The sequence below is a fragment of the Alexandromys fortis genome, unplaced genomic scaffold (genome assembly GCF_014885135.2).
Source record: "Alexandromys fortis isolate MF-2015 unplaced genomic scaffold, M_Fortis_MF-2015_v1.1 scaffold_16, whole genome shotgun sequence".
NCBI classification, from domain to species: Eukaryota; Metazoa; Chordata; class Mammalia; order Rodentia; family Cricetidae; genus Alexandromys; species Alexandromys fortis.
Window position 1 is genome coordinate 12,209,785 of NW_026067893.1, and position 23,755 is coordinate 12,233,539.

Sequence of the window (23,755 nt, forward strand, 5' to 3'; positions counted from 1 at the left end):
CAAGAGGGAGATGTGTACTTTGGAAGAAATAGCAGGGCCTTTCGGGCTCTTCACCGTGGTGGAAGCAGGGCCTCCACCACAGTGGAAGCCACTCCTCTCATCCCTCCCCACTTCTCTGAGAGGGTCTGCCCTTCCTTGACTAGGCTCTACCCTGTATCTGGTCCCACCCTGGAGGAGGGCAGTGTGCACCCTAACTCTGTGTCCTCCCTACAGGCCCACGAGGAGAGCCAGGACTTGCTGGTGACTCATTCATAAGCAGTGGTAGCTCCATCTCCGAGGTCCTCTCTGCCCGTGAGTGCAACCGCTGTCCAGGGCAGGTGTCGCGGGGGAGGGGATGGAAGAGATGACAGTGGTGTCAGGGCCTGGGCAGCTGTACCAGTGAAGTCATTGCAAAGCCTCATGTCACAATGATCATGCTCTGTCATGGAAGCTGGGAAGAACGGCAGGGTCTGTCTGCCGTGAGAGGCACAGTCACGGGGATGGGGCGGCTGACAGGCTCTGGGCTTCCAGCAGGACCGGGGTCAGATCAGACCTCGGGAGTGAGTATGGTTGGCAGGAGTCACCTGACTCAGAGAACTATGATGAGGAGACATGGGTTCTCAGTCACAGGAGATCTGACACTTGCGGCCTCCCGTCCACAAAGCTCTTTCAAGAACCCAAGGGGGATTGCAGCTGGGCCACCCCCTGAACACTTATGTCATCGACACACTCAGTGTCTGGTGGCATCTTGCTGAGTCTGAGTCATCCCAGCACCTCTGCGGTGCAGGTCTCAGTGACCCTGGTTTCTGGGGGAAGCAGACTGAGAGAGGGTGAGAAGTTGCCTGAGGTTGCCAGCTGGCTCTACAGAAGTGGGGCCTGAGCTCTGGTTGGCTGATGCAGAAGTCCACTCCCCTGACGTCAGTTTGCAGTCCACCCTGCTTCTACCTGGGGGCATCTCAGCAGATGGGGTCTTAGGAGGTGTTGTGCAATCAGGGCCTGGGTGGCAGCCCCAAGACCAACCATCCTGGTGAGAGATCAAGCACAGTGAAGAGCCTTCGGTTTCTGTTCGCTTCCCTCTACAGAAGGTGTTGACTTACGGGGTCCCCCTGGTCCCCCTGGCCCACGAGGGCCACCAGGTAAGATCTTGTTGATCTTCGGGAGGTGGGGACATGAACATCTTATGAGGAAGCTCAGACCCTGCTATCGGGAGTTAACCAGCCCTCTAAGGCCAGCACTTTCTCTGCCTTCTACAGGGCCTTCCATCCCAGGCCCACCAGGACCCAGAGGCCCTCCAGGTGAGAACTGAAGTCCTTGTCGGGAGGGAACAAGGACAGGGGACGTGGTAGACAAGGAGACCCAGAGCCCTGTCCTTCTGGCTCTCAGAAAAAGTGTCCCTGCCTCCTGCCTCAGACAGAGGGCAGCTGACTCACCCTCTGGCTCTACTGAGTCCTGGGCTTCTTTACCCTAGGGGAAGGTGTGCCAGGACCACCAGGACCACCAGGATCTTTCCTGGCTGACTCAGGTAAGTTTGGGACATCCAGTCACACCCATTCCTCCCTCAGACCCAGCCTGACTGTGGTCTCAGCAGTGCGACCTGACTGGCTCCCCAGACTGCCCCATTCTGAATTTTGAGGGGAGAATGAATACAGAATCCCCCCCCCCTTTATCTGCCGCATGTGGGGAAATAGGCTCCGTCAGCTCAGCTACACTGAGAACCGGATTAGAAGGGAGAGCCAGGACTGCTCTTGGGAGACCCTGGGGTGAGCAGGAGGCCTGGTTCCTGCCCTCAGAGAGCAGAGAGTTGATAAGGCAGGAAAGGTGCCGGCACAGAAATACGAGCAACAATGTTAACAAAGATATGTGGGAATAACCTAAGATTAAGCACTAGGCCAGAACAAGGCCCCTGGAGAAGATCTGTCCACCTAGAACATCCATTAGTCCAGAACAAGGCCCCGGAGAAGATCCATCCACCCGGAACATCCACTAGGCCAGAACAAGGCCCTGGAGAAGATCCATCCACCCATCATCCCCTCCTACCCGCCTGTCTACCTAGTCATCTTTTCATCCATTCGCATGCCAACCTTTTGAGCATGCAAACATCTTACAAACCCACACGCGTAGGACAGGCATTGACTGAGCATCTACAGTGTGCCCAGTACTGTGCCAGCTGCTGCTTCCCCAGAAGTGCCTCATTCACACTCCTGCTATTTCTTTCCTCGCAGAAACCCTCTTCTCTGGCCGTCCGGGTCCACCTGGCCCCCCGGGTCCCAAGGGAGACCAAGGTAAGATCAGTGTCTTGGAGATCCCAGAGACCAGTGTCCTCTGCTCATCTGCCTGGTGGCCAAAGCATTTAGACGAGGCTGGACAGGCAAGGGCACTTCTGCCAGGCTCAGCAGCCTGCAGCGTGGGATGGGAGGAGGAGAGTGGCAGGGTGGTCAGAAACTCTGCCAGCAGTCTCCACCCGACGGAGATACCCCAGGTTGTCTACTCCAACGCCAGCCTCCATCCCTTCTCACAGTGTCTGGTGTCCTTCTGCAAGACCCCCCAGGCCTCAGAGGACATCAGCAAACATCAAACACAGCCTGGGGTAGGGGCGAGGTAGCCAGAGCTGACCCCCGAGAACTCTGAGCATCTTCAGAGTGCATTTGATCCACACAAGTAGATCAGAGTCCCTGTGAATGCGGTGCTGGTGTGTGTGTGCATGCGTGTGTGCATGCATGTGTTTGTGTTACTGCTCAGAGAGGGATGCAGACCCAGAAATTGTGGATTTTAGGGTGCCTCCCCATAGGGAAACATGGTATTTTTGCAAGTAAGATTGTAGTAAACAAGGAATGATTGCTGAGCCACCCACGAAGGATGCTGAACTTACTAGGCCTGGAGGAGGTGGTATAAACAGGACTTCTCGGTTTGGATTGCAGGTGATCCTGGTGTCCCAGGTACTCCTGGCATCCCTGGTGGTCACTCTCATGGTAAGAACTAAAAGAGAATAAAGTTCTTCCATCTCCAAGTGAGACTGGGGTTTCCAGTGAGGGATGTTGATCCCTTCGTTCATTTCCTCATCTCTGATTTCCATGGTAACTCGGTAGCTCCTCAGAGGCTCTACAGGAGCTACCTTTAAGGAGGCTGCAAGCTTGTGGGGGACGGAAGAAAAGGTGCATGTGCATCTGTAGGTAGCAGACCGTGCCTGGGGACCAAAGCTGACAATGCAGCAGGCCCTGAGAGCTCCGGGTGGTCTGAGAGAAGGGAGGCTGTGAGGCGGTGAGAGACTGCGGAAGGAAAGGGCAGGTCTGCCCTGGGACAGCACCCAGAGTAAAGAAACCTAGTCAGGACCCTTTCTCCTCCCTGCAGGTGGATCATCCAGTACTACATACATGCAGGGCCCACCTGGGCCTCCTGGGCCCCCTGGGCCTCCAGGCTCCCTCAGTAGCTCTGGCCAGGACATCCAGCACTACATCGCAGAGTACATGCAGAGTGAGTGCCCGACGCCCACCTTGGGAAGGAGACTTAGGGAGAAGGAGAAGGGGTGTTTGGGTAGTCATCTACGTGGCAGGCCCACGTCTTCCACCTATGAAGTCTTGCCTGCAGGTCCGAGAGCTGGCCAACATACCTATCCATAAATATGCTGCGTCTTCATCCTACCTGGAGATCTATATACACATACTACACACATGCACGGAAATGAATATACACATATGCACGCGCACACACATTTTCACAAGTGCTTAGGCCCCTCCCATGCTGTGTTTGAGCAATATATCACACGAATGGCTGACTAGAGAGTCTTGTCGGCCCAAACCCTCATGGACAGCGCAGACCTCACCCTCAGGTTCTCTATCAACAGCGAAGTAGTCCAGGCCACTAGGAGAGACTTACATAGATCTAATCTACGTGGGAAGTAGAAAGTAGAAAAAGACAAGATCTCCTGAGGAAATTGGGAGCATAGGGACCTTGTGGGAGGGCTGAAGGGGGAGGGGAGAGGCAGGGAGGGGAGCAGAGAAAAATGTAGATCTCAATAAATATCAATTTAAAAAAAAACCCAAGCAGTCCAGGCCCCCTGCTGGCCATGGCTCAGGCCCTGTGTGGACCAGGACAGACTTTCTCTCCTCCGCCTGTGACCATAGGGAGGCCAGATGCTCTTGGCCACAAGCTTGACTATTTGTTCCTTTGTTGGCAGGTGACAGCATCAGGTCTTATCTCTCTGGAGTTCAGGGTCCTCCAGGCCCACCAGGTCCTCCAGGACCTGCCATCACCATCACAGGAGAGACTTTCGACTACTCCCAGCTGGCAAGCCAGGTGGTGAGCTACTTGCGGAGTAAGTCTGTCAGCCTTCAGTGCTCTGATACCCTTTTCCTAAAGCGTCCCCCAGATCCCCAGAACCTCATCTCTCAATTCACTGGGTGTCGCGCCCCTCCCCTGACTATATAACCTTTCATTCCACATTCGTCGTAGTTGGGTCACAGGGCCCAGCTTCAGCAAACATTGTATTGCTGGGATCGGGCATGATGGGGCAGGCATGAAACGCATTTGACTAGCATGCTCCCAAGTACAGGCCCATCTCTGCTCACAATAAGAGACCCTTGCTTGACAGTATCTAGTAGGAGTCAGGCTAAGCGTATTCTAGAACATGGCATTCCCTACAAAGAGCCAGAGTCTCCACCCTGCCACTTCTGGCCTCCCAAGTAGCCTGAAATGCTACTCATTTTGCAAAGAATGAAATGCTGTTCATTTTGCAAAGACCACGACAAGCTGACTTGACTTTCAGAGTTTGGACATAGGGGGTCTGCTCTGAGACCAAGGGGGTAACCTGAGGTCTTCTTCCCACAGCGTCTGGCTACGGAGTCAGCTTGTCCTCTGCCTCCTCCGAAGAGATCCTGGCCATGCTGCGACGTGAGTCACCCACCGTGGGCTAGAGTGGGGGTCTCTTTGCTCTATTCTGACCTCACTTGGTGGGCACCAGTCCCAGGCTGAGCTCTGTAAGGCCTGCAAGCAAGAGGAAGTCCTCTGTGACATTCACTGTCCCACCTCACGTGCTGGGCCACAAGTGCATCATGGGAGAGTGAATCTCCCATCTTCCTCCACTGCAGACATGCAGAAGTAGGCTGATTTCCCCCGGCCTGTGTGTCCCCCAAGGACCAAGACCCAATACTGGGAGCCAGGCTGAGAAGGTGGATCTGACTGGGCTTCTGGGTTGATCCCTAAAGCATACCCTCTCCTTTCCAGGGAATGATGTGTGGCAGTTCCTACGGCAGCACCTGGCGGGCCCCCCGGGGCCCCCGGGGCCACCAGGAGTCGGTGGAGATGGGTCCCTCCTGTCCTTGGACTATGGGGAACTTAGCAGACACATTCTCAACTATATGTCAAGTGAGTGGTCAGAAGGGCACAGGATGAGGACTAGGGCATCCAGTGCCACTGAGACGGCCCCACTGACCCCTCCTCGCCCCCCTGCCAGCTGCACCGACCCCTGCAGGGACTGCAGTCTCCAGGGCTGCTCAGAGCAAGTCTGAGCCACGAGCACACTTGTTTATGCGTGCACATTCCACATCCAGCAGCCATCAAGCAGTGTGGCCCCACGCTCTGCTCAGTGCCCTCCCCACTGGGCGTGACTGCCCAGACTGTGCATCTCTCTCCTGTGCATCTCCTCTCCCTTCCTCAGACCCCACTTCGGTCCAGATTGCTGTCTGCTCTCCTCCCCAGCAGGTCATTTGTATCTGAGCTCCCTCCCCTACCCCATGTGAGTCCCAACAACTTGAGACCTTGTTCCCCAGGTTCTGGAATCAGTTTTGGGCATCCTGGTCCACCAGGCCCCCCTGGCCTGCCAGGGACATCCTATGAGGAGCTACTCACCATGCTCCGAGGTAAGGCCAAGCAGGGACTCCCATCTATAGGTTTGGGGTGGAAACTGAACCTTTGGCTCAGGCTGTGACTGACTTCTTACTGTCCATCCATGTCCCAGGGTCTGACTATAGGGACATCATCGGGCCTCCAGGACCACCCGGGCCACCAGGGATGCCAGGCAGCGCGTGGTCCAGCATCAGCGTGGAGGACCTCTCATCCTACTTGCACAGTAGGACACTGGGGAGCAGGGAGAGGAGGGCAGAGGGCTGCGGCCGACCCCCCGGGCATCCCTAATCCTCGCTAGGGCCACCATAGAGAACTGAATCAATGTGCCATTCCCCGAAGGAGCATGCACAGGGATGGAGCCTGGGCTTGAAGGGGGCCACGAGCCATGGCAGGGGAAGAACTCATGTGATCAGTCAAGGAATAAGGGTTCTAACGCCTGGTAGTGAAGATCTAGAACAGGATGTGGGTTGTGGGGTAGAAGGGCTCCTTGGAAGCAGCCATCCCCAAATGATGTCAGAAAGGAGACACCTGGTCCTTTCTCCTCCTGCATGCAAGGGGCCCAGTAAGCATCCCACACCCTCCTTTACTCCACCCTCCCTTCCCATCTCCTTCCCTCCATCCATGGAGGGCCCACAGTAGGCCAAGGGAAAACTGAGCATCTAGTTGTCTCTGCCCAGGACCCTGACCTTCCTCATTCCCTCTCCTCCCACCCAGCTGCTGGCTTGTCCTCCATCGCAGGCCCTCCAGGCCCTCCTGGACCCCCAGGGCCTCGAGGGCCCCCAGGTGTCTCAGCAGCTCTGGCTACCTATGCAGCTGAAAACAGCGACAACTTCCGCAGCGAGCTGATTAACTACCTCACAAGTAGGTGCCTTGACATTGGTCGCCTCCTATACCCCCATCTCTACACTTCATTACTCCTTTAAGTGGCGCAGTAGGCAGAGATTGTCAGCAGTGCAGACAAACCAGTTTCTCTACTCAGCTGCATTCTTCTGTACATGCACTCTGTCACTAAGAAATTTTATTCAAACTCCAGAGACCCCCTAGCTCCCAAGTCTTTTGTCCATCGCAATCTGGGCTAACGCATCTTCCTACCCCACAGGTCCTGATGTCCGTAGCTTCATCATTGGCCCTCCAGGCCCTCCAGGGCCCCAGGGACCACCTGGAAATGGTCACTTAAGAGAGAACTACAGCTGGGGTAGCAGCTCCTCTGCCAGACGAGGCACTTCCTACAGCTCTTCCACAGGAATAGGGGGAGCCAATGGAGGCTCCCTGGGCGAGGGTGGAGCCTTTGGTGCAGGAGACGGGGGTCCCTATGGTACCGATATCGGCCCAGGCGGAGGTTATGGGGCAGCTGCAGGTGGCATATATGGCACCAATGGTGATTCGTTCCGGGATGGCTTCACTGGAGACCTGGATTATAACAAGCTGGCAGTGCGAGTGTCTGAGAGCATGCAGCGTAAGTTGGAACCCTTGGACCTCAGAGGGGGAGGAGCATGAGTGCTTCTTGGCACATAGTCCTCACAAACTGGCCCTTGTTTTTAATGAATGTGGAGATAGAAACTAGAATCAGATGAGCAGCGATCGAAAGAGAGGAGACTTCATCCTAAGTCTCCACCATCTCAGTGCAAGGAACCCTGGTACTGACACCCGAGCTGTGGGGGAACAGGGCACACCAAAGGGCTTGGTAGTCTGCTCAGAGCAAGTCTGACAGTAACAGAGATGCAACTTGTCGGTTGTTAGCCAAGAAGTCCTTTCTCTCTCTAGTTATCAGCACAGGTCTGTGGGTCAAATGCCCCCGAGGAATGTAACAACAGGCTAGGCCAGTCTCCAAGAACAGAGAAGGAAGCTGCAGGGCTTCTTCCTCAAGGCAGTTTGCTCAGGTTTAGCTGCTTTGAGCGAGGCTGTCTGAGGATACTACCCTTCTGCTGCAGCTTACCACTGTGCAGTGGTATCTGCTTCCTACACCTGCATTCTGGTGTTCTGCAGGTCAAGGCCTGCTACAAGGGATGGCCTACACTGTCCAGGGCCCACCAGGTGTGCCTGGGCCCCAGGGCCCTCCTGGCATCAGCAAGGTCTTCTCTGCCTACAGCAATGTGACACAGGACCTCATGGACTTCTTCCGGAGTAAGCATGCCCTCACGGCTTCCCCAGCTTAGTCTCCCCAGCCTGCTGCTTAGTCTCACAAGGGACCGGACACACAAATGCCTCCTTCTCCCCATAGCTGAGATTCCAGAACCATGAAGCCAGCTCCACTTCCCTGTACAAGCCCAGATTCCACTATCTGTGTCGCTCTGAACAAACGGCTCGACCTCCCAAACCTCTGGCAACCTCTAGTCTAAAACCAGATTCTTTCCTTCCTTGCAGCTTACGGAGCTATTCCAGGCCCACCTGGGCAAAAGGGAGAGGCGGGCGCCCCAGGACCCAAAGGTAAGTGGCAACGGGAATTGTATGTAATGACCACCTCTTACTGAGTAGTAGCAGCACCTTTGCTGGTACCACACTGTGCCACACCTTTAGCCTTGTATTCATACATGTCACATCTTCTCTGTGCTTCTAGGTGACAGGGGCCTTGCTGGGCAACGAGGTCCTCCTGGGCCACCTGGCCCTCGAGGGCAAAAAGGAGAGAAAGGAGACAAGGGTAAGTCCGAATCTTGTGGCTTCCGAGGTTCTGGGGCTCAGCGGAGAAAAAGTAATTTGCTTCCAAGCTAGTCTGAGAAATTCAAACAAAAACTTATGCATAAAAAGGTATTTAGCACAGCGGAGGAGGAAGACCAGAGCTGCCACAGAGTGAGAAAGAACCTGGCAACAAAATAGGGCAAATAGCTTGAAAATAAGTTGTTTTACAAAGGATTAACTATTCAAGCCACTTTTAGCCATCATTGTTTGTATCACTGGTCCTCATAGGTCATGACATATTTAACCCCTACTCATCTTTGGACTTTCAGGCGACCAAGTCTACACTGGGAGGAGGAGGAGAAGTATTGCCGTCAAGCCATAAGTTGCACTTGGCAGAACCACTGAGTTCTTGGACCAGTTCTTGAAATATGCTCGGGTGTCTGTGTCCAAGTATCCCCTGTGGGTGAAAACTGGAACTGGTTCACATCTTGTTGAGACCAAGTCACCTAGCAACACTTGTTCTAGTTGGAACAAAATATATGCATACAGAAAGTTCAAAGACACACAGTTGGAAACAGCTTCATTGATTGGGTGGGCCTTCAGAATAGCTGCAAAATTTAATATGAGATTTAACCTCTCTGCTATATAGATCTGAGCTCCCTGGCTTCTTTAGCTTCCTGGCTTCTTAACTCAGGCCTAAACCTCAGAAGCCAGGTACATAAATGTTGGGTGGGGAGTCTTGGAGCTTTGCCTAAAAAATGAGCCCAGAAAAATGGAAAACGGGAACGGGGGGCCTTGGCGGGGGTGACACTTGATGGTTTCTGGTCACTGTTACCAAGGCTGTGCTTCCAGTTCCTTCCCTGCTCACTCTGCACTCTCCAGAAGTTCCCCTCCTTCAAGGATAGTTATCACAGCAGAGATGCCAACCACCTCCCACTGGAGCTATGGCCTGTGTCCCTGTGCATGCCGGAAGTCACGGTATGACACCACACTAGACCACAGCGGACAGCACAGGAGGGGCAGCAGACAAGGAAGGGAAACATGGCCTCCATACCCCGTTCTGCCCATAGGAAAGGGCATGGGTGCAGCTGGTTTTTAAGCACTTTTCACTGTCTAAAAGTATTTGTATGTAAGCTGTAAGATGAAAAATCATTTCAATTGTAAAATTTTCAATTAAAGTTTTTTTTTCTTTTTTAGTATTTTTATGAATCATGTGAAAAGGAAAGTTTAAAAAAAAAGAATCTGGGTTACCTGGGTCTGACTCTAATGCTGTTTATTACAAATATTAGCAGAGAAGACTGGTTACATTTTAGGCCCTGCCTTTTAAAATTTTATCCCTGAGAGCTCTAAAGCAGACTTTTATCTGAAGCTACTAGCTCAACCTGGACACACCAGACAAAGAAGTTTGTTTTTTCTAAGTTCCTTGAAATAGAAACACTTGCACAACAAATTGGCAAGCTTCTTTGCAATTAATGCATGACTGGAGGCCAGATATATAAACAACAAAAATGTCTACTAAGGAAAATGTACACATATCAGACACCCCAAAGAAATGCATGGTAATATCAGAAGAGCCTGCACTTGGGCAATGGCAATTTATTAATTTGTTACAAGCTGTGTCTCTCAATTGCTGGGTAGTCAAGCATGGGATTAACATAAATTCACTTCTGCATCTCTGTGTAGACCAGGCTGTCCTCAAACTCAGAGATCTGCCTGCCTCTGCCTCCGAAGTTCTGGGATGACTTTCCTTACTTTTCTATGCTCTCTCCTGAATATTTTACATATCCTAGAGAAAGGACACGATTTAGTTTCACTCCCACAAGCAGCTGCAGCAGCACCAATGCAAGCACATCATCAGAACGTTGCGTGGTCTTCTGGCCTGGTGGCTACCCGTAAGAATCAACATGGGATCTCTGCACATGAATTCATATAGCCTTCACAATTTCAGATAACTTGCTTTATCACCCACAGGGAACAATACCTATTGTGGATAACAATGAATGCAATGTATCTTTTAATTTTTAAAGAATTTATCAGTTTCATAATGAAGACCTTTTGAAACAGTACTTTTTACTTTGGGGCTCAAGTATTACATGTTAATGATTGCTACCGTGATTAATCAGACCTAGGAAATGTCCCCTTGTTATTAGATTTTACGAAGACACTCAAGTCTTCACAGAGTTCTACACTCAGAAGAAATGGGAGGGAAGTCCCAACTGTGCAGCTTTCTTCAGACAAAACCCAGAGGACCGACACACACAAGCCACACTTCAGCTGGACAGCAGTGCATCTGAGCCTCTTGTTTCACTGGGAAAGGGGGCAGTGGTCAGGAATGAGCTCAGTAGTGCACAGCGCTGAGATTAGAAAATGACATCACAGCCTCCCTCTAGCCAAGCTGCACACATGCCAAGCAGGGTTGCCAGTGTCCACTGAGTGGTGCTGAACAAATCAATTGACAAATAACAAGAATGCTTTTTAGCATATGATTTTTTTCATTGCATTTGAAACACTTGGTGAAACAAATACTCTATCCCAATAAAAGGAAATTAAAGCACACACAGACTTTATGTGAACACAGACATTGGAAGTTCCTCCCAGAGGAGTCTGCATATTGGAAAGTACTTATCAGCAAGTTAAAAATTACATTTGTCAGGAGGGAGAGACTACCACAGATGACTAGGATCGATGATAAACGCAGAATGTCAGAAGACTAAGAAAAGTGCAAGTTTAAAAAATGTTAAGTAGGACCAAAAAGGCAGGGGGGACAGACCTGCAAAGTGTCTCAGCAGGACAATCTCATTCCTAAGATTCTCTTTTAATTTAAAAAAAAAGTTTCCCAAAATAGATTAAGAAATAACTTTATTGTTTGACAATCCCGTGATTGAAAAGGCATGTTTCTAATTCCAAATATACAAGAAGCATAACGTGAAATGAAATTCTCTTCGAAAATTTAGCCTGTGAACTTATTACACTGCAAAGAATCACATTTTTAAGCTGCAGCCAACATTTGAAACTGGTCAACTCTATTCCAAGCTTTGTAGCAGAAATTTTAAAGCATTATTAAAACTACGTCAGCCAAAGAACAGCAACAGCAGAGGCATTAACTGTTGCCTCTGATGTAAGAGACACACTGAAAATATCACCCGTGTCCTACAAGACCATTTCCCGAAAGAACCAGAAGGCCGTTAAAACTGACACCTCTTCAACTGCAGTTCCCATGCCGGGCGGTCTGCAGTATCTCTAGCTATTAATTTGGCCGAATTTGGCTTCTTAGAAGAGTCTCTGTCATATAATTAGCACAGTGTGGAAGGGGAAAGTATGAGGGTACAGGGGACCTGGAAGAGCACAAAAAAAGTTACTTCTGAGACGTGCTGATGCTCAAGAAATCAGAGAAGCCTCCACGGGGAAGGTCTCACGTGCCTGAGAGCGTGTGCTTGAGAAACACTGCTTAGAGGTAGCTCCGGTTCTGCTTCTTACTTAGTTATAATCTGCCATGTCCTGGCATGTGGGAAGGTTCCAATATTTTCAACAAAATAAAAGCACTCTAAATTTGCTCCTCACCCACAGAAAAGGGTAAGAAAGAGCTTACTGTGACTCCAACTAAAACAGCAGCTAATTCAGCAAACCACAGCCTGGGGGTCAACAGGTCTGCAGAAACCCTGCGCTTGAGCTCTAGGAGCTGGACCTGCAGAAGTGTGGTGGGTGGAGGTGTGGTGTGGCCAAAGCATGCAGGGAAAGGGGAGGCAACTGCATGGAGAATTTCCTTTATACGCTGAATGGGGCATTCTGCCACAGCAACCAAACAACTTCATCAGCAGATGGACTGACTGCACTCTCAGATTCAAAGAAGGCGATGCCCTCAGCCACTCCCCACCTATACATCACCCAGCAAAGAATGATCACTGTTATCTACTGGCATATGGTCTTAAAGGAAGCACAAGTTTAGAAACAGCATGTTCTGTAACAAAACACTTTCTATATATAACCTGAAGTGTGGAGAGGAGTGCCCCCTCTACAAGTGTACCACAGGGCAGTCCCTGCACCCACAGGAAAACTCAAGGAGGAACAGGGAATCCAGAGAGCAGGCTTCAGGTAGACAACCCCTCCAGCCTGCTTTCCAGATACAATGCTCTAAATGTCAAGCTGAATAGAAACAGGAAGGAAAGATACTCAGACCAAATCATGTCTACAATTACCTAAATGATACTGAAAATAAAGCCCATTGACTGGAGTATTCATTTGTAAAAATCCAATAAGCTGAAAAACTCAAAAGAGAAAGTGGTGTATAAGAGCTTTCCTCCCCTCTCCCTCTTCAAATAAATCATTAAATACACTGGGCAACATAATTCTGTCTTTTATCATAACAATATAAACAATCTCCATCATACTTTATAAAGATATATTTAAAGGCTTTCAAACAGTTTTTAACCCAGCATCTGAAAATAAAGCATTAAGAATTCTGTATACAGGAACATATTCATGTGCTAAGTGTATGAATTTACAACCATACATTATAATATATACGTATATATATTTATATAAAAACAAAATTGGCTGAAAGTTAAGGCTACCTACAAGGTTGTCCAAGAAAATTAAGCTTGTCAAAATAATTATAAAGTTAAAATTACACATGCATTTTTAAACCAGATAAAGTCCAGCATCCAAAGTTTTCAAATAAACGGCAACAAAGTACTACAGACATCGACATTTCCTTAAATGAACTGGTGTTTCCACATTACATTGACAGTTCTATTTTTCCACCAACCTCAAAATATAACTAAAAACTGAAACGTTTACAGTTTGGTACCTAGCACTCTTAGAAGAGAACAGGTTGCCAATGGCAGGCAGCAAGCATCATTCACAAAAGTGCAGTTTATAATACTGTTGACCTGACGCGGCTGAGATTCTGAGCTTCAGAAGGAACCAAGAACGAACACTTCATTAATGAGCACATGTACCAGCAGCCACATGATAAAGGCTTTTCCGACTCAAAGAAATTAATTTAAAACATGGAACAAAATAAAACCGAAATGCACTTGAGTAACCTCATTTGAAACCTTACAATGTCACTTTGCATGTGTGTCTGATACTGAATGAAAATCCTTTGTGGACAACGCTTCTTCTAAGACTAGCTTCAGAACTGCAGTTGTGACTGAAGCTAGGGGCACAGAGGCCCCTAAGCGTCATTGAGAAATAGAACTTCTGAGACGGAGGCTTCTGACGTGGGCGAGCTCGGTCTGATATGACAGTATGGTGAGCTCTGTTAAGTTCAATCTGCACATTTTAAAGCTAGTTCATTCACCTTTCCATACTTTGTACAACCTTTGTTTTAGGATGAATATTAAATGGCAATAAAAACACGTTTTTAAAACAGTAATGTCCACCAGTGAGAAGGGTATTTTGTTCCTGCTGATCAAAATGAAAACCCCATTTTATATATGATTAAAATTTAGTGTTTTAGGCACTATCTTAATAAAATTAGCACCTCATTATTGTTCCTGCCCACACAGGCTAATGTTTGTGACAAATTACTGAAATAACCATTCTCTTTTAAAAGACTTTGATCCTGCTTAATGATAAAAAATATATCTATGTATTGAATCAATAAACATATTTCTGTAGCTCATGGCTTTTTAGTAATAGTTGGTTTACCAAAAGAAAATCACTCCAATTCTACAGCATAATCTTAACTATAGAATTTAGCATCATTGAGAAATCAAGTAAAACAATATTTATTAATACTTAGTGATGTAACAGGTTTGGTTTTTTTTTCCCCAAATAACTTTAAACATTTCTCTGGCAGTTTTTCAGAACTATGTCTAAAGAATACAATATTTAAGGTCAATATACAAAATCACCTTAGGGAATTACTGCAAGATGCTACTTGCCAACATGGCCCAGCATCTGTCTTAGTTCATTTGCCCTTCATCTTTGTTTGCTTAACAAAAAAAAAAAAAGTCCAAGAAACCAATTCTCAAAACCACCGAGAAGATGGACAGGTGATTGTCTTTGTGAGTCACGTGCTGTGGAAGATGAAGAGAACATAAGGATGCACTTAGAAGCCAAATCCAGACAGAGAATGCTTGCTGTCGCTATGACCCAGTGGAATGCAAGGTGGGAATAGGGTAGAATTTGGAGATACGGCTCTGTGCTGATGGATTAAGACATTCGGACTCCCCAGTCATCTTAAAAAACACTTCCTGCTCCTGCAGTTTCCTGGCAAACTCTTCTTCCAGTGTCTTAAAAAAGAAGAGACAAACAATTATGCACTGCTTTACACTGTACATGGAAATCAGGATTTACTCTGATAGCCAAGATTAAACCTACTAACCCCAAACATTTTATTCAATAGTTAAGACCACATGCTTCCCACGGTTGCAGGTTCAAGATTCAGTTCAGTTAGTCCTCTGCTATAGAAGAAAGGCACTGCCTAACTTACCTTGTTAGCATGCCATGTAAACATCAAACATAGCAAGTGACAACTATTAGTAACTGTCACCTACTTTTTGTGTCAGTTACTGACATACATAGTTTTCTTCTGCACTGAACTACAAGCCATATAAACCTAAGATCTAATCTATACTCATCTTATAGCCCTACAATACGCAGCAAAAATACTTGCTGTGGAATTCCCCTCTGTACGCTATGAATATGTTTATTACCATTGGTTAATAAAGAAGTTGCTTCAGCCTATGGCAGGACAGAATAAAGCCAGGCAGAAAATCCAAACAGAGATATATAAAGATACAGGTCAGTGAAAAAAGAGAGAAATTCCCTGCTTTCTAAGCAGCTTATATTCTCATGAAATAAGACAAGAAATATATCTGGTGACGAAGACTATAACAACAAAAAATAAATAAGCCAGGATAAAGAATATTTGAGATGGGAATCAAGTGAAGAAACAAGGACCTCAGAGATACAATGACACTGAAAAAGAGGCCTAGATGAAATAAGGAAGACGAGAACACCAAGAAAATGAAATGAGTGAAAAGTTCAAGCTGACAGTAAGGAAACCAATGAGCTGGATGTAGTGGGCATGCCTGTAGTCTCAGTGCCCGGGAGACTAAGGCAGGAACACAGCAAGCTTGAGGCCAACATGGGATACAAGCAAACCCTGATTCAGAATAGCAATAGTCATGGCACTAATGAACAGCCACAGCAATATAACCACCTATGGCCTCAAGTGCCGAGACCCTGCTATATGGACATCACCTCTTTTAACTTGTTTTTTCTCCTTCTTTTTCAGACTGGGTTTCATGTAGCCCAGGCTAACCTCAAATTCATCATGTAACTGAGGAGGACCTTGGACCTGAGGCATGTCCCACCATCACTGAGATGTACAGCGGGAAGAAAGCTCACAAAAAGAAATGTTGATGTCTTAAGGGTTAACAAAGGGAAGTGGACAATAGAGTAACAGCCAGAGATACAGTGGTTAATTCATGAAATCAGGCCAGCAGGGAAACTGGTTACAAACAAGAGAAATGGAAGAAAAGAGGAAATAAGCCATTCTTATGCTTTGTATCTGAAGTTAATTCAAGAGCTGTGCTACTGTAGCTTCAGCTGCACCGGATAGACTCAGCCCTGACTGCTTTCTTCCTGCACTCCTCCCCGACTACTCTGCAAGGGGAAAGAAATATTCGTAATTTTCCACAAGCAGTATTTTTGCTCATTCTACTTTCTCTGCTTGTCCCATTCCTTTCCAATCTACCCACCTGCCTGCAAGTTTTATTAATGGTTCAAAGCCCACCCAGTTTTTACCTCTTAGGCCTCCTCACAGAGATTTCAGCCCTCCTTCTCCTGTGCTCATGCACTCTGCTCCCCTGCGTCATGCTCTAACCTATCCCCAGCAAGGGTCCCCCCAACTTGGAATCACTTCCCACAGATCCTGGACTTTGGGAATAGGGATATCGTCTTTTCATCTCCGTATCCATCATGTCACTGCACCTGATACAAAGAAAGTACAGAACCAGTAGGCAGGGAATGGGTGAACCACACACAGCGCTGTAGGACAGCTTTTAAATCACCTTCTTCCTCGGTCTCAGTCTCTCTCTCCACTCCTTTAACTCTTGGCTGTGCTCCTCATCTAACTCCTTCAGTTTCTGAGTCTCATGTTCAACCAACAGGTGGCATTTTTCATTCTGAAAATAAAGTTGGTATTGAAGTTTTTTTCAGGTCAATGGAGCAATTTTTAACAGATATATGTTCCTCCAAAGTAGCAAATTGTTGATTAGATATCATGCTGTTATGGAAGCTCAAATTCTCCTTTAAAAACTAAGTGCCAAAGGTTATGAAATCATCTGTTTTATAAGTGTATAAATACCTTCACTGTTTTTGAAACTTTTATATCTTCTTGCAAAAAAACCCCTAAATATCATATATAAAAAAGAACTTAAGTAGAAATACATTGGGCTTTTGCTTTTCCAGTTGGTAAAAGATTTAGAATTAGTAAGTATTCTACTCCAGTAAATTAACCAAGTATACAGAATATCAAAGTTACCTCTGAAAGTGTAAACATTTGGGCACTCACTAGATGGACTGTGCATTTCAAATGAATTCCAAAAACAGTCCTCTCTAAGGTCTAATTTCCTACTGAAAAAATTTCCCAATGTTTACCTTTTTTTTTCTCAAAACCAGAAAAAAAAATCAGCCAAATCCTTTTAAATTAAAAAATAAATAAATTCAGAATCTTAAACACACCATGATTTAATAATAAAAAGCATATTTGATGATTCTTTCTCAGGTTTTAATTTAGCTCATGCTTACATTCACCTTAATCACATGGAATAAAAACAAGGGTCCACAGCACTGCACGGCTCTCCCTTGAGCCCATACAGCAGCCAGGAATTCAATGCTCTGTCCCTTTCCTACGCAGCAGACTCTGGTTAGTCTATTTTCTCCACATCAGTGGTATTAGCTACCCGGCCACCATGCATTCCGTTGTCAGGCTCCAGAACCTAACCTGCAGCTGATGTAGTTCTCGGACATTGGCTTCACACTGCAACTGGAGATCCCGCATTTGGCTCTCATGTTTTTGATGCTGAGCCATTCTCTCATTTTTCTGCCTCTTTTCTTCTTGTGCAGCAAACTATAAATAAGAAAAACAAAAAATAATTTAGATAGGAAGCAGGGTAATCTGTACATACTCTAGAGTATAATTAATCAATTTAACAAAGCTTAAAAAACAGTAAACTAAAGCTGTAATCCTACGCTGTAACTCAAACCTCTAAGACCTAGGTAAAGGGAGAGGAAATGACCTCTGGTCTAAGGCCTCCATGCTCTAATGGCTTAATGATCTCCAGTAGCAGAAGATCATTTGCTGCCGCAGAAGTGCCACAGCCGGACATGGTTCCTACTTCAAAGTTGTCCAAGTTATCTCACTCCCATGGTCTAAGAACTGTCCAGGGAGAGATGATTTTGCCCTCTATGGTCCCAAACAGGGAAGACTAAGTTGGTACATAACAAGCACCCTGCCCCATCCCAGAAAGTTAAAATAACAATCCCGAGGTGAGACTAAATGTCTAAACCCAATTATGAGGTACTTTTAAAGGTCATTCAACTTTGTTAAACCCTGAAAAAGAAGAGAATTATCTCTTAAGTACCTGTTTAATTTTTTCACGATCCTGATCTGGTGTGGCTGTTGAGTTAATTCTTAGACTTTTCTTAAACATGGCCATTCGTGTCTTGGCTTCACTTCGTTGAATCTTGGGCAGTCTCGCTCGTTCCTGAGTCTGTCTGTTTTTCAATTCCTCAATAAGCCGTTGATTATAACGTTGCATTTGTTCTGTTTCCTAAGAAGATTTAAACAGACTTGAACAGTTGCAGATACAACCTAACTCTCAGCACCCACAGACATGTTCCAAGATGGCATCTGTTACTGTTTCTCATAGGTACCCTCTAGCTGTACAATGAACAACAAAATATTAGGCAAAAATAACTTATAGGAAAGTTATTAATGACAGCAGTGTTCAGGAAAGAAATGTTACTAAGATACTTGAATCACATTGGAACCAAAAAGACACAAGATGAATATGACCATTTATAAGGTCTTTAAAACACTGTAATTGATAGAAAAGTTTACAATCAACATAAAGATTATAATCAAGAACTCAAACTCAAAAAAATTTAAGGTAAAAAAAATAAAGCAAAGAATCTATTCTCTAAGAAATTAAGCTACAAAACTGAATAACTTTGTAAAGTAAAACAAACAAACAACTGAAGAAATTTCCCTTTCGTTCACCTTCTCATGGCGTTTAAGCAGCTGGTGTCTCTGCATGAAATACTGATCCTTAAGCTGCTGTTTAAGCAGCTGGTGCTTTTCCTGTAAGTGTCGCTCTTCAAGCTCCCAAATCGCAGCTTCTCGAGCTGCAAGGAAGTGGTTTTCAAAATGTCACTTAGTTCTTTGAACTAATGTCCAATGCTCTTCATTTTAATACTTACAGCAAAGAATTTTATATATTAATTTACACAAATAGATATTCTAAGGTATAAATAAAAGGCTATCAATGCAAAATAGCATTTATTATCATTTTTTGTTTTAATGCCCTAAACTAAGAATGTCCTACTAGGAATGCCAAAATCCCACCTTAAAAAGAAAGAAAGAAATCAGTCTGTTAGGAGGAATAAGAGCTTAAAATCACATCCTATCATCTTCTCACTATGTTATTATATTCAGATAGATTAAATATTTTAATTTTTAGGTAGGGTAATTTGTTTTTTTGGGGGTGGGGTTGTTTTTGAAGTGCTGAGAATTGAGCCAGGCCCCTATATCCGGGGCTCCATGTACACACTAAGTACATATTCTACCACTAAGCTGCATCTCCAGTCCATTTTTTTTTTTTTTTTTTTTTTTTTTTTTTTTTTGGTTTTTCAAGACAGGGTTTCTCTGTGGCTTTGGAGCCTGTCCTGGAACTAGCTCTGTAGACCAGGCTGGTCTCGAACTCACAGAGATCCGCCTGCCTCTGCCTTCCGAGTGCTGGGATTAAAGGCGTTCGCCACCATCGCCCGGCATTCCGGTCCATGTTTTAAGTGTACTTTTAGAGACACTTCTGCTATATCTCACAATATTTCTCAACTTTAAAAAAGAGAACCTCTTATTTTATCTTTTCCTTGGCCACCCCAGCAAAGAAAAAGCACTCGATACTCTGCAATGCACACCTCAGGCAATGTCTGAGACATTTTTGTTGTGTACAAACACAGTGTGGACTCTCACATACCTCTCATGAGCTGTTGCTTGTTATTCAAGCACTCTCTCTCGATATTGGCCAACTCTGCCTTCTGTTGTTGGATGATCTTTTTCAGAGAGCCATCTAATTCTTGTTGCTGCTTCTGAACAAATTCTTGTTCCTAACAGACACAGTTAACCATCTGTTAATACATATCTACTAAATTAAACATTCAGTTATCTAGTGCTTATGTATTAGTGGTTAGTGAAGCTTCTTCCTCTCTGCAGGGGAAGAGTGATGGAGACTGAACCAGGGCCTTGTACATGCAGGACAAGTACTCTAGCACTGAGCTGCATCTCTGGTGCTTATGAAGATTGCTAAGTGAAGTTTATAAAGCTGGTGTGGTTTTAAAAATCACTAAAATTATATTGTACAGATACAGCACAAATGTACTGGTCACCCAAATCTAGAAATGTGTTAGAATGTACAACATCTATTCATTATTAAGAATGATACACATAAAAAGTACACATCCATTCACAATTAAAATGTTCTTTTTCATTAACAGCTTTGGAAAAATAACAAATTATAACTTCTGAAGCTGACCATTTGCTCCACTATGGTATAACTAAAGCAAAAGTAAGTAAGAAATTCCTTTTAAGAATAGAGGCAACTAAAAAAAAATCATCACAATGTTTAACCCTATTTTTCTAAGAAACAGACAGGTAGAAAGACTTTGCCTGAACTAACAGTGGAGGACAGTGCTCAGCGTCTATAGCATGTGCCTAAAAGAACACCAGTCTGGAGACGTAGTGAGACACAATGCACGGCTAGGGAGATTTAAGTTAGGGCTAGGAAAGTGACACTATGAATCGACACACAAAATTCTTACAATGAAGGCATTCTATCAACACATTTGAGACTCACTAATTCACTTAATAAATATTTGTTGAATGCCTACCATTTGCCAAATTTGTGCTTTTAAAAAGGCACAAATTAAATTAAATTAAAAATGTATGCATCTCTATCCCCCTTTGGCAGTAACAGAAGAAAGTGTTTAGTTCAAAGGATATACAAATAAAATCTTTAGGTTTATATTTTAGGGCTGAAACAACACTTAACTACAGTCCTTTTCTCTTATGATCCAGTGAACAGTCAAGGCCTAGCTCTATTCAAAACTGTTCTTTGGGACTTCAACAGAGTCAGACAAGATCTGGACCATTTCCAGCCTGGTCCTTAGTGCACACAGGCCAAGAGAGCTCCTCTAAGAGTTGACCTATGGCAGTGCCTCTGGAGTTGGTCATTTCAGGCTGTGGTGAGGGAGTAATGTGGAGCTGCAAATGTTACCATCATTTCATCTGCATAATCATGTATGTTTTACTATAAATCCAAATACACAGAGCAGAAAGAAAGGCCAGTGAACAGTCACTATCAAATACAACTAGTAGTAGGCAGTGGTAGCACACCCATTTAATCCCAGTACCTGGGAGGCAGAGGCAGGGAGATCTCTGTTAGTTTGGGGACAGCCTGGTCTACAGAATGAGTTCCAGAACAGCCAGGGCTGCTATACATAGAAACCATATCTCAAAAACAAACCAACAAAAACCTATTTATTTATCCATCTAGAATAAAAAAGTCTTTTATATTTTACTCAAGAGATGCGACATCTCCATGCCACCTTTTAAGCAGTTAAATAAGGCGACCTACACTCCTCTTTTTCCTACAGCAAACATTTGTAATAAAAATACTGTTCCTTTTAACCTCAGATACAAAGTTTCTACTTGCAACGCTGTTCAATAAATGTTTAACCTGGAGATACAGTTAAGAGTTTCTTGTGGTTAAAAATTTTATCATTGGGTTACATCATAGATTTTTAAAATATCTGTGCAAACAGCTTTAACTAGTATATATGTCGACTTTATATTTAGACTCAGAAGTCAAATATCAAAAGTATAAACTCAAGCCGATAAATATGTGAAACAAAAGAAGGTAAATAGAAGCTATGCCACTAAGTGCATATGATTTCTGTCCATGCCATTTCTGGGTATGTCACTGTCCTTAAGATTTGGATTACACAAGGTGGGAGTTCAGTTCAAAGAGAAGTTTCTTGAGGTACTCAGTACATGCCGGGACTGCTAGGTACAGTGCAACTAAAATCAATAAAAACAGCCCCAGAACACAAACTAGGGCTCAACAAGTCAGAGTCAGTAGGCAGTGATAGACTAGTGTGGGAATGCTTCCTGACAGGAGCTAGCAAGAAACACGGTTGCCACACAGCTGAACAAGCAAGCAGAGTTTAAATGACTATATAATTGGTGGGCACCACACAAATAGTTTATATTAAAGTTAAATTAATGTAAATTAATTACCTGAAAAAGACTCTTATACACAAATTAATATACTTTTTTACTTCAAATGAATGTGATTTTAATATTATTGCCCATTCATTAAATTTCTCAACCTCAAAAGGCAAATACAATATATTCACAATGGAATTTGTTAGTAGAAATTGCTCTTAGGAACAGAAACTAAGAGAAATTTCACATTCTAAAAAGTCTGCATGGATTACATTCTGCCTTTAAAAATACCTATGTGCTTATCAGTAGAAGTCACAAAAACGAACAACGAAAGAACCCAAACTAAGAAAGCCAAAAGTCATTTCTAAAAATGGCCTCATATGGGGCTGGAGAGATGGCTCAGTGGTTAAGAGTATTGCATGCTCTCCCAAAGGTCCTGAGTTCAATTCCCGGCAACCACATGGTGGCTCACAACCATCTGTAATGAGGTCTGGTGCCCTCTTCTGGCCTGCAGACATATACACAGACAGAATATTGTATACATGATAGATTAAATAAATAAATAAATAAATATTTTAATAAATAAATAAAAATGGCCTCATACACTATGAAGTCAATGACCTTTAAAAGTACAAATTCAAATTCTAGTAAGTAATTTTATCATATCAGTTAACTAACTGTCAGTATTAAAACTGCAGATCTGCATTCAAAAAACTATCAGAAAAGGTTATGACAAGTTGAACTATTTGTATGAAAATTGATCACTTACTCAACAGATTTATTCAACAATGGTAATGATCAGAAAAGATTATAAATCATAATTTCTTGTTTAAAAAAAGTATCTGCCAATTGCTTTTTAAATCTAATTTGGAAATGCGGGAACCAGAAATGGCTGAAATCAAATAGTTTATATCAAATATCACAAACAAAAATTACCATGTTATATTGGTAACTGTAAGAAGGAATACAGTTTGGAATTTCAGACATAATTTCAAACTACAATGGAAATAACAACACCTCAATATTTACTACTGACAATTTAAATAAATGGGGACAAATTAAACCAAAGTAAAATCACTACTTTTACCATGGCTTTTCTGACCATATCCATAATTAAGACATCTAAAATTATATGTAATCAAAATGTCACTTCACACACAGGTAAAAATCTAATCACAGCATTCAATTTCTCACATGTGCAAAGTTTATAAAACTCTACCAGGAAGATATTTTACGTTTCTTAAAAATCATGAAAATTTCAAGTTTAAAATCTATGGCGGGGAGGCAGAAAAATAGAGCCCTTCACTGCAAGTGTTCTGCTTCCAGCTTTTCTGCTGATGCCATAGAGACCACGGGTCTGGAGCAGATCACAAGCCCACTTACTGCATCTGGAGAAAGAATATACTCCATCCCTACGTGAGGATGGTGCCAGTGAGAACCAGATGTAAAAACTCGGAAGAACACTGTTAATACTAAGTTCGTGCCAAACTATTATTACTGTTATTATTGGCATCAGCTCTCAATATTCTATAATTGAGTCAATGAAGTTAACAATGAAAGGCACATGTGAGTCAAAGAAGGCACAAGTAAAACAGAAGGCACCTCCCACAGCACGCGGACTTACGTCCTGCATTTGGGCGTTGAACACTGCACAAGATGACAACTGAAAAGACTGAATCATGACCTGAGCAACACCCTGTGGATCAGAATACAATGCACCTCCCAGGTGAGAAAACAGACGTCTGAATGACTTTGTGTAAATGGAAACAATAACTGCACAAGGTCAAGTCAAGTAACAGAGGGACCTATTGCCCATCTGCAGAACAAAAGGTGAGAATTCGGTCAGTGGTTTCCAAATTC

At 44.6% G+C, this 23,755-nt stretch overlaps 2 protein-coding genes across 5 annotated transcripts in view; one reads left to right on the forward strand and one right to left on the reverse strand.

Moving 5' to 3' along the window:
• Col17a1 (collagen type XVII alpha 1 chain) overlaps positions 1-9,632 on the forward strand; it is a 43,381-nt gene extending 33,749 nt beyond the window's left edge. For 2 of the 3 annotated variants that reach the window (XM_050145350.1, XM_050145333.1), the window contains 18 exons: positions 214-291; positions 1,062-1,115; positions 1,233-1,274; positions 1,448-1,501; positions 2,202-2,261; positions 2,898-2,948; positions 3,307-3,450; positions 4,154-4,291; positions 4,804-4,866; positions 5,200-5,340; positions 5,745-5,834; positions 5,933-6,043; positions 6,535-6,681; positions 6,920-7,276; positions 7,807-7,944; positions 8,185-8,247; positions 8,378-8,458; positions 8,766-9,632. In XM_050145350.1, the coding sequence (XP_050001307.1) occupies positions 214-291; positions 1,062-1,115; positions 1,233-1,274; positions 1,448-1,501; positions 2,202-2,261; positions 2,898-2,948; positions 3,307-3,450; positions 4,154-4,291; positions 4,804-4,866; positions 5,200-5,340; positions 5,745-5,834; positions 5,933-6,043; positions 6,535-6,681; positions 6,920-7,276; positions 7,807-7,944; positions 8,185-8,247; positions 8,378-8,458; positions 8,766-8,818 (1,865 nt within the window). In that variant the 3' untranslated portion in view covers positions 8,819-9,632. The remainder of the gene's footprint in view (positions 1-213; positions 292-1,061; positions 1,116-1,232; positions 1,275-1,447; positions 1,502-2,201; positions 2,262-2,897; positions 2,949-3,306; positions 3,451-4,153; positions 4,292-4,803; positions 4,867-5,199; positions 5,341-5,744; positions 5,835-5,932; positions 6,044-6,534; positions 6,682-6,919; positions 7,277-7,806; positions 7,945-8,184; positions 8,248-8,377; positions 8,459-8,765) is intronic. The other variant, XM_050145341.1, reaches the window with a different exon arrangement.
• A 1,646-nt stretch (positions 9,633-11,278) lies between these two features.
• Slk (STE20 like kinase) overlaps positions 11,279-23,755 on the reverse strand; it is a 53,462-nt gene continuing 40,985 nt past the window's right edge. For both annotated transcript variants that reach the window (XM_050145371.1, XM_050145362.1), the window contains 6 exons: positions 19,650-19,779; positions 18,674-18,798; positions 18,036-18,224; positions 17,396-17,521; positions 16,461-16,574; positions 11,279-14,675 (listed from right to left, as the gene is read on the reverse strand). In XM_050145371.1, coding sequence (XP_050001328.1) covers positions 14,529-14,675; positions 16,461-16,574; positions 17,396-17,521; positions 18,036-18,224; positions 18,674-18,798; positions 19,650-19,779 — 831 coding nt within the window. In that variant the 3' untranslated portion in view covers positions 11,279-14,528. The remainder of the gene's footprint in view (positions 14,676-16,460; positions 16,575-17,395; positions 17,522-18,035; positions 18,225-18,673; positions 18,799-19,649; positions 19,780-23,755) is intronic.